The 10,823-nt window shown below is 38.4% G+C and overlaps 1 protein-coding gene across 1 annotated transcript; it reads left to right on the top strand.

Annotated features, from left to right (window-relative positions):
• The first annotated feature begins 1,086 nt into the window (after nt 1–1,086).
• Nucleotides 1,087–5,406, top strand: LOC134823725 (uncharacterized protein K02A2.6-like). The gene is made up of 3 exons (XM_063835258.1): nt 1,087–1,652; nt 1,800–2,025; nt 2,200–5,406. Exons 1-3 carry the CDS (start codon nt 1,087–1,089, stop codon nt 5,404–5,406), a joined length of 3,999 nt encoding a protein of 1,332 aa, XP_063691328.1.
• The last annotated feature ends 5,417 nt before the right edge of the window (nt 5,407–10,823 follow it).

The following is a 10,823-nucleotide window of genomic DNA, read 5'->3' on the forward strand; positions in this document are numbered from 1 at the left end:
AAAAAATGGGCGTGGCATGTGGGGGTGTTTCCGGTTGGAGTTGAAGCTTCAAAATTTTTTTGGTAGTTATTTGGCCTAAAGAACAACAGATAAGCCTATCGCCGTAATTATTGGATAATATTTTTGTTTTATGAACCGGGCTAGTATGGAGGACACATGAAAGCTGTGTAAGTAATTGAAATATCATTTAATACTCACATCTTTCTTGTTAACAATCGAGACTCCTAGAGACTTCTTCCCTTTGTCCCAGTCCACTACAACAAAATTACTCATTTTTGTTTTGATTTTGTCTATAGATATAATTTAGGTTCAGGGATCCCACCATACCTATACATAACATCCTGTAGAATTAAGCATTATTTACACATTAAGTATTATATTACGCAATGATTATATAAAACGTAAAAAGTGCAAGTGTATATAAATCAATATCTTACAGTTTTATCCATTATCTGGTACCTCCCTCGAGGGACTGGGGGAGCCCTCCAGAGCACCGTATTCGTCCTCAAAGAGCTCCTGATCGGGTAGCCCTCTATTGCTAGAGGCTGCTGAGTCCTGATCCGAAGCTCATCTCTGTCTACATTATGTTCTCGGTGTCTCTCCCTCAGCTCCAAGACGGGGTCACCTTTAATGTTGCTGAGTTTTAGTTGTAGTCTGATGGTGTTGTCTGTACTTGTGGAATTTTCACTTATATAATACGACTTTCGTAGTAGTGTTGTCCGATCGGGGTAATTTCAGTAGTTCTTCAGTATTGTCAGAGGGACAGACTGTCGTCGTTCAATACCTCAAGTCGAAGAAGTTCTTTCGTGCTTGAGTTCGTTTCGATACTCTCTGTGGGGGTAATTGGGTAGTTTTCTTTGTTTGTGGTAATATGACTGAGTAGTTGTCGTATTTTAGTATCTCTAGCCGAAGTAGTTCCTTCAAGCTTGGGTTCGTTTCGATACTCTCTGTGGGGGTAATTGGGTGTTATATATTCTAGTAATTTATTGTATGATTAACCGATATACTATTCAGGATGACTACCTGGGTTTTGGTTTTGGTTTAGCTTTCAATCTTGCGTTTACCTTGTCACAACGATTCATAACAATGGCGACGAGTCTGGTTTCGAACTTACGCTTATCCAAGGAAACTGATTGTGTCAGAGAGTGGCTGGAAATCTTTGAAAACGCCGCTTCTGTGTTCATTTTCGCACACGCAGATAAGTTACCAGATGACGCAAACGAGAAAACTGCTAAAAAAGCAGAACTCATGAGAACACTGTTAACAGTCAATCTGGGGCCTGACGCGTTGAAGAAGTTGCGTGCATTTACATTTCCAGCTGAAATTAAAGACACTGACTACGCTACCCTGAGAAAAACTCTTGTTGATCGGTTATCACCCAAAACAAACATTGTAGCTCAACAGCAGAAGTTTATGACTTTAAATCAGATTGCTGGTGAATCCTTATGTACTTTTATGTCACGATTGAAGGAAGCTGCTAATGTTTGTCAGTTCGGTGATTTGTTTGATTTAATGGTGCGTACACGTTTTGTGGCTGGACTATCCTCTGATAGGATACGTGCTGAACTCATATCAGAATCTGCTACCAACGACACGTCTGCCAGCCTGTTTGATAAAGCTCAGACGAAGGAGAACGCTCTGCAAAGTTCAATGTCAGTCACAACACACTATGTTCAAAAACCCGGGAAGTTTCAAAAACCTCAAAACTCTAAGTTCCATCAGAAGGCCGACCTTAGCATTGTTTGTTCACGTTGTACTGTTCGTGGTCATGTTGCGAAAAACTGCAAAGTTCGTTGCAGAAACTGTCGCAAACCCGGACATATCGCGAAGAACTGTCGTTCCGCTAAGAAGCAATCCCATTGTGTTGAAGGGATTGGTGATCATGATGATGGCAACGCTTGCGCTGCTGATTATGGGTACACACACCAAGAGTTGGAGAACACGTTGTACTGCGTGGAGACGGCTGATCCTGTCCAGATTCCAGTACAGATTCCTGTTCCCGATGGTACTCTTCCTGCATCAGTTGTTAGTAATTTATCCAGTTGTATTGATTGTAATCAGAAACCATTTCTTAAAGTTAAGATTAATGATAAGATTTTGAAAATGGAGTTAGATACTGGTTCATCTTTAAGCTGTATAAGTAAGTCTGATTTTGCTAGACTAGGACTAACTAATTGCCAGATTGTTCCATGTTCCCAGAAATTGCGAGTAGCTAATTTTAATTGTGAAAGCATTGACTGCAAGGCCCTTGTAAACGTTGAATTTAGAGGCAAGAAATGGATTTTACCACTATATGTTGTCGATTGTCGGTTTCCCACACTCCTAGGTCGAGAGTGGATCATCCAGATGTTTGGTAAAGACTGGTTGGATCATATGATAGGACTTGTTGATGTTGAGCAATCTTACGCTGTCTCCAAGCTTCAGAGAGATGAATTTGTTAGTGAGATACTCCGCAGTCCTGTGTTCGATCCTGGTGTTGGAACTGTTAAAGGATTCGAAGCTTGTCTACAATTTAAGCCTGATGCGAGAGCAAAGTTTTGCAAGGCAAGGCAGGTCCCATTTGCCATCGTAGACAAGGTTGGGAAAGCCATAGACGAGTTAGTGAAGAATGGACAGCTGATTCCAACAGAGCACTCAGACTGGGCTTCACCCATAGTTCCTGTCATGAAAGCGGATGGTACGATTCGCATATGTGGTGACTACAAGACTACCGTAAATCCTAATCTTGACACAGCTATTTACCCACTTCCTACGATAGAAGATTGCTTGAGTAAGATTGTCGGAGGTAAACTGTTTACTAAGCTGGATATCAGAGCCGCTTATAATAGTTTGAAGTTGAGAGAATGTGACCAAAAGATTGTGACTTTGAACACACACAAAGGATTGTTCAGTCCTACTTCTCTACCATTCGGTATTTCATCTGCCGGACCGATATTTGAACGCAAGATTGATGATACCTTGAGAAAGACAGAGAACACAGCATGGCGTGTTGACGACATTCTAATAACTGGACCTGATGATGAGAGTCACATGAAGAACGTGAGAACGGTGATTACAGCACTAGAGAATGAAGGCTACAAATGCCGGCTAGACAAGTGTGTTTTCATGGAGCCTAAGGTGACATTTCTAGGCCATGAAGTATCTGCTGACGGAATAAGACCGCTGAGTTCGAAAGTTGAAACGATAGTGAGAGCACCGTATCCTACTACTAGAGCGGAGATGATATCTTTTCTTGGTGGTGCACAGTACTATTCACGTTTTATTCCCAACATGTCAACAGTTGTTGAACCACTTAACCGTTTAAGACCCGCTGACAGTATTTTCCACTTTGGAGATAGAGAAAAGAGAGCTTTTGATGAGTTAAAAGCGCTGTTATCGTCTGACTTGGTTCTAACAGTTTACAACCCTGAGCTGGAGTTAAGGCTTGACACGGACGCTTCATCCGTTGGTTTAGGAGCTGTTATGTCACATATTGATGAAACTGGGACAGAGCGACCGATCGAGTATATATCTCGAACTCTGACGAAATCTGAAAGAAACTATTCAATGATAGAAAAAGAAGCATTGGCAATAGTTTGGGCGACTAAGAGACTGCACCGTTATCTTTTTGGACGACCATTTACCCTAGTTACAGACCACAAGCCGCTGGAATCTATCTTTCACCCTAGTCGTGGAATTCCTAGCATGGTGGCAGGTCGATTACAACGATGGTCATTGTTCCTAAGCGGTTACACTTACAAGATCCAGTTTCGACCCACTGGTAAACATTGTAATGCTGATCTATGTTCCCGTTTTCCACTGCCTTTAGACACATCGGCAGAGACGAGAGAGTTTGATGACGAGTTAACAGAGGAGTTTGAAATGAAACCTCTAGATACTGTTTTCAGCGTGCACTACTTCGGTGATGACAAACCTTTGATTGACGCTGAGTTAATAGCTAGTCACACGAGAAGAGACAAGACACTTGGTCGAGTGTTACAGTTCGTTAAAGACGGCTGGAACGAGAAACCCCCTGTTGATGTCGAGCTGAAACCGTTTTACACACGTCGAAACGAGTTGTCAGTAGACCAGAACTGTATTGTCTGGGGATCTCGAGTTGTTATTCCAGAGAGTATGAGAAAGAGCGTGCTTTCAATGCTTCATGCAACACACATGGGCATTTCACAGACCAAAGCACTAGCGAGAGGCTATGTTTATTGGCCAAACATGGATGCTGAGATCGAGAAAATGGTTAAACTATGTGAACCATGTCAACTAAACCAGAAGAAACCCGCTAGATCTACACCACACCCATGGGCTAAAACTATGGAGGCTTGGGAGCGGATTCATCTAGATTTCTGTGGACCCTTTCTTGGATCTATGTGGCTGATAGTTATCTGTTCGTATTCAAAATGGTTAGAAGTTGTTAGAATGACGAACATTACAAGTAAGAGAGTGATTCAAGAGTTACGAGACATCTTTAGCCGTTGGGGACTACCCAAGATACTAGTATCAGACAATGGATCGAGTTTAACTTCAGAAGAGTTTAAAGTATTCACGAACAATAACCAGATTCGACACGTGCTTATTCCTGCTTACTCACCTGCAAGTAATGGACAAGCAGAAGTTGCAGTCGGACTGTTTAAAAGAGCTATGAAACGGATGATCTTGAAAAACCCTGACGTTATGTGTAACCTGGCTGATTGGCTGCTAAACTACCGCAACACACCACACACCACTACCGGAGTAGAGCCTGCAGTTGCGATGATGAAACGACGGACGAGAAACGCCTTGAGTTTTCTACACCCGAGTTCGAGTAGTAAGTTTGCCAAAGTTGCTTTAAACGATCAGAACACGATTGCTGAATCGAGACTTCGTGATCTGAAGATTGATGACACTATATCGTTCTATGATGAGAACAAGAAGTGCTGGAGAAACGGTGTTATCGAGGGTAAGGAAGGTACCAAAGTGCTACTGATCAAGACACCTGATGGAGTCTACCGCAAGCATTTGGACCAGGTAATCAAGAGATCTGTGGTGTCAGAACCGTTGCAACAAACAGATCCGGATACACCGAGAGTTGAGCTGGAGATAAGAGATGAGCAGAGTTCTACAGCTACTGATGGTGATTTAGAGAAAACAGCTAGCTTACCTGAGAGTACAGAGCCGGAAACTTCGATTATAGTTGGTAATAATCCAAATCTACCCGCCGAGCCTGACCATAAGGCAGCCATTGAACCTATAATCACTGCACAACCTGTACTTAAACCACGTGAGCTTGCCATAGAAATTAACCGTAGCACTATGAAACCTAACATTGTTAGAAAGCATGAATTGCAAGAACCAAATTTGCTTCTGCCAGCAAACTTTGCACGTGATAGTAAACCACCAGACAGGCTAAGTTACCGCAAACTGGGAGGAACATAAAACACGTTTCATTATCACATTTTATGACAGTTGTTTTATTTTGAATGTGTAAATCTAACCACACATTAATCCAGTTAAATTATCCAGATCAAACATAAAGTTATAAATATTCCCTGTCACGTTTATGTTTTGAAGAGAAACACGTTATTTTTTGTTTTAAACGGAATGCGCTAAGTTTTAAATCGTGTAGCGAGCGCAACACGTTTCAACATTTTCACGTGAGTTCACTTAACATTTTTGTAGATTTCATTTTGACCACGTTTTCAAACATTTTAAATTTTGTACGATTGATTTATATCACATTTTTTTACGAATTCAGTTAAATTATTAAATCTATATTGTTTTTAACACTTTTTAGTTGAACGGGATGTTATATATTCTAGTAATTTATTGTATGATTAACCGATATACTATTCAGGATGACTACCTGGGTTTTGGTTTTGGTTTAGCTTTCAATCTTGCGTTTACCTTGTCACAACGATTCATAACATTGGGTAACCTACTTATTTACTGAAACAAATACAAAACCAAGATTTATAATCAAGTTTTTAAAATTCTTTAATTCTATATGATTTATTTAAATTTTTGAATGCCTACCTTAAACATATCTTGTTCATCTGTTGGGAAATGTGATAGTATTTGGATGTCAGTTAAATCGTGGTATAAAATGTGTGGTATAAAATGTTAATTGCTGGTCTAATACATTTTTTAAAATTAAAAAAAAAATAATAGCGTCGTCACTATCGTTAATGAAATCAGATCAGGGGGGGTCGTTAATCAAACTCCAAATCCAGTAGAGATGCCAGATCCTGAAAAATATATCAAGTTAAATTGATTGTGAGAAAAACATCTTGTTGATTATAATGTTTTGGGATACTGAAGCTAAAACAAATATTTATTCATTTTTTTCTTACTTAATTTCTTGAATTTCTTTATACTTAGGATAGGATAATTCTGAACTATGATACATTGTAGTTCAAGTGAGATTCAAAGTTGTGCTTGGTTAAAAGAATAAGAAAAATGAAGCTACTCACCGTGGGTAATTTCCTATTTGACTTCTTTGTTGAACTTGAAGTTGACGGCTCGCTCGGCGCCTGATTCTGAAAATATATCAACATTAAAACACTTTAAATTGTTTCTGTACTATACTCAGTGGTCGACTGGAGGCCCCAACCTCAATCAGGTTTCGACCCTAGCCAAAATCACAACCCCCGACCCTTTCTAATCCCAGCTAATAAACTCCAGGTTCTAGTCTCGGTTAATTCTCAGTAACCACCCCTGACTTCGGCTCCAATTAGAAATAAGGAAAAAAAAGCCACTCACGGGTAAGGTCTTGCCTCTGCTTACACTTGTAGCCGGCCGAGAGGCGGCTGTCTTCCTTTTTGGGGGAGGGAGAGTGTCTGTAGCAGTAACCTCCCACACTCTTAGAGTTAGATAGCTTCCCTTTTTGGTAGCCACCCCTTCTAATTCATCCCCATTCTGAAAACGATATCATTTAATCTAAAACACTCGTCAATCCCTTCTAGAGTTGATGTGAATTTAAAATCTTTCAGATAATAATTAACATCAATTGAATAATAATAGAGTTTACCCTCCTGAAACCTACTTATTTACTGAAACAAATACAAAACCAAGATTTATAATCAAGTTTTTAAAATTCTTTAATTCTATATGATTTATTTAAATTTTTAAATATTTACCTTGAGCAGTTCGTCAGCGGGAAAATGCGAAAGTATTTGAACGTCGTTGCAGCCTGTCAAGGCGAAATTCTGGACAAGCTTTGCCCCGCTTGTCATTTTTGTCTTTAAGTATTTGATGCGCCCCGCTACTTCCACTGTTGTCTCAGTGTTCAGTTGTCCCGGTTCCATAGTGCTTACTAAACATAAAATTTAAAAAATTAGATAAGAAATATGAATTTTAGAGTTCAAAATTTAGACTCTCAAGTTGGGTTAAAAACGTTTAAATATTATTGTATAATACGAGCCCCTGCTATTTATGATAAGTTAGCATGCAACTTGAATTAGAATCAAATTAGCAAACTGAAGAGCGAACTATGTATCACAAGACTAAAGAACGAACTGTGTTTGATGTCAAAATCTAGAGTCAAGAAGATGTTTAAGAACTCTATCTTTTTAAGATAAAATAGTTGATGGGTAGGACCTGCAGAGGAACGAGTTGTGTTTTGAGTAGATTTATTGTTTTGAGTAGATTTTGTTAGTTTGGAGGAGCATCACGGCTCTCGACAGTCAAAGTACACATTTGTGTATGACTTGCCGTTTACAATCTTTTCAAGAGTCTTCATATTTATCTTACTATTTATCTGTTTGATATTATTTTCTATTACACAAAAATAAATTGCAAATTGAAAATTTGTGTCACAAAAATTTCATATGGTGAATTTGTCACTAATAGTAATTTTACGAGCAGATGTCAGATTTTCAATCTCCTACTTTACACTATAACTGTTTTGAACTGAAATATTAAAAAAAATCGTTAAAATTTGATCCTTTTGTATGGCAAACTACAAACCTTTAGCTCATCGGGGACAATCGATGACCATATAAGATAGTCAGTCTCCTTGTTATCTTTCGTTTTTACAACGATTTTAACTCTCCCCTTACACGAACTCCCAATGAAGGTTAGTACACCTTCTACAATCATTGCTGAGTGAGATTTTAATGTGAAAAAATTAATAAAAAGCAGATAGTTTAAAACATTAATAACCAGGTCATCTAAGAAAACATTAAATCAATATAAGAAACATGAAAATAACTCAATATTAGTTAGGGCTGACTGTTTTCTCTATTATAGATTCTTGAAAGTATCGGAAAATGCTAGTGTCAAAAATGCTCGAATTTTTTACGTATAAAAAGCTTAAAACAATTAATACTAGCTCAGGGTGTTGGTATGTGTCAGTGAGTTTTAAGAATGTTGTTCAACATTTGTCTCGGTGTTCAGTTGTCCCGGTTCCATAGTGCTTTAGACTCCCAAGTTGGGGTAAAAACGTTTAAATATTATTGTATAATACGAGCCCCTGCTATTTATGATAAGTTAGCATGCAACTTGAATTAGAATCAAATTAGCAAACTGAAGAGCGAACTATGTATCACAAGACTAAAGAACGAACTGTGTTTGATGTCAAAATCTAGAGTCAAGAAGATGTTTAAGAACTCTATCTTTTTAAGATAAAATAGTTGATGGGTAGGACCTGCAGAGGAACGAGTTGTGTTTTGAGTAGATTTATTGTTTTGAGTAGATTTTGTTAGTTTGGAGGAGCATCACGGCTCTCGACAGTCAAAGTACAGATACGAAATGAAACTAGGCAAATGTGATACGCTCGGCCTTACGCGAGATCTGTTGAGTAGATTTATTGTTTTGAGTAGATTTATTGTCATTGACTTGGAGAAATACGTACTACTATAACAACACCTCTAAACAAGTGGTGAGTTATAATGAGCAAATATTCCCTACTAAAATATATAGAATGTCAAATAGAAATACACATCAAATAGCAAATTAAGTGAATAAATCAATTAAAATGTAACTTGTTTCGGCGGACCATAGCCTCAGCCGATCTCCTAATATTGTTGTAGCGTGAGCGTAGAAATAAAACAATCTGTTAACACGTAATCATAGAGGCTAGGGAAGAACAAATCGTTAATAACAAATTATGATAGCAATCAATGTTCAATATATATAACAAATATTAGGGCGTTTTGGTTTCTCGACAGGTTCCTTCGATTCCTCCGTTTCTATTCTCTCCACCGTCGGCTCTTCCATTGCAATCAGTCTATTTTAAATCTATCTTGTGTGACTCTTTGAAATGAGTGAATAATATTGGTGTCTAAATTAAAACTTAAAATGTTTCGGCTGGGTACGGTGAGTACGTTGTAATTAATGAAACACGTTTTTGGTTCAGTGAACTGAGACGTCTCTTTAAATATTATGACGAAACAATCTGTTATCTTAGATCAGTTTTCAGATTGTCCCTTTTCTAGAATGTCATTCTTCAAACACATCTGTTTCTCTTCATCTGTATCTTCCCAGGGGGTTCAGGTATATTCCCTCTAATTTGATACTATTCTTATTTTGTTAAATGCTATGTAAATTTAATTCCAATTCTAATAATTCTAATTCTAATTGGACGCGAGATATAAAATGTTTCTTCATCTTCACTACTGCATCGTCACTAATACCTTAATAATACATACTATAATACAACAATGCATTATATTCTTTCTGTGTGGAGAGGTGTACTAATGACACGTCATTAGTTGCCTTGCTGCCTCGTGAAATCGTGGTGACGGTATGATCGATTGATGGTTTAGTTCCGACATTGGTGGGTTCGTCATATTGCTGTTGGGGAAGGATAAGGTTAGTAGCGTTAAAACACCAGCTGGGGGGGGGGGGGGGGGGGGGGGGGGGCTTGTCACGTCATTCTTAAAGAATCAGTTTGAAACAAAAGAGAAAAGTTTACCGACCGGAAGAGTTCTCACTGGGTTGGATACCCTTGTGTATTACAGGTAGAGGTACACAGGTAAAGCACAAACATTGTGCTGTAGCAGTAGCAGTTAAACATTGCTACTAATGACAGGGCCTTAACGTCATTCATGTATCGACTAGGGCTTTATCGGCTGTTCGGAGTCCTTCTTCTTCCTCCTCGAGACTATCTATTTCAGGAACACTTGTATAGCTCCAAGTAGGGCCCTATTTCCTGGGGGTGTTTTTATTGAAACTCTTTAATTATAAATTTCGTAAATCATATAAATCTGCTCTGGGAGTAATCTCCTCTTGGAGTAAAACTTAAACTCACAGAGTTTTGTAATAGTAAATGGTTACATTTTAATACTAAACCATTTAATTAATAAAACGTTAGAATTTTAACACTTGCATCCGTTAACTGTCTTCTGGAGTAATCCACTTTACTTATTATAAAAGTAATGAGACTTTTTTAAAGATGCTCAGTGTTAGATCTCACATTTTCCCATTTGATGCTTCTAACCTCACCGTCAGCTTGTTCCTAGCGTCGGGGTTGATGATTCCGAGGGAGTTGATTTGTGAGCGATCTGAGGTGTGGTCCCATTTTTCGTGGTGCTGCCTGTAGTTCCCGATTCACCACTGCGAAAAATAAAATATTTTGTGCTCAGATTAATTTAAAGATGTACAATTCCAAAAACAGCTGTTTGATCTAAACAGGGCTAAAAACCCTCTGATATCTGGATATTATCCGGTTGGAAGAGACAAGGACAAGTGAAACAAGGAAGTTAGGAGTAAGGGCAAATTTTCGGCGTCAACGCCATCTTCAGGCTAAAATTGTTATAAATGTTAGTATATAATAAATGCTTCTATACTAGTTAAAATGCTAAATTAAAATTACACACACTGAATACAGGTTACATCAAATGGTATTGTACATT

The sequence above is a fragment of the Bolinopsis microptera genome, chromosome 11, assembly GCF_026151205.1.
Source record: "Bolinopsis microptera isolate Bmic1 chromosome 11, MBARI_Bmic_1.0, whole genome shotgun sequence".
Lineage (NCBI taxonomy): Eukaryota > Metazoa > Ctenophora > Tentaculata > Lobata > Bolinopsidae > Bolinopsis > Bolinopsis microptera.

Excerpts from the sequence above, each read along its gene's own strand:
- LOC134823725 (XM_063835258.1), top strand. The coding sequence starts at position 1,087 with ATGGCGACGAGTCTGGTTTCGAACTTACGCTTATCCAAGGAAACTGAT. Across the intron at positions 1,653-1,799 it reads AACGCTCTGCAAAGTTCAAT|AAACTGTCGCAAACCCGGAC; the intron begins GTCAGTCACAAC and ends AGTTCGTTGCAG. Across the intron at positions 2,026-2,199 it reads GTACTCTTCCTGCATCAGTT|AAATTGCGAGTAGCTAATTT; the intron begins GTTAGTAATTTA and ends CCATGTTCCCAG.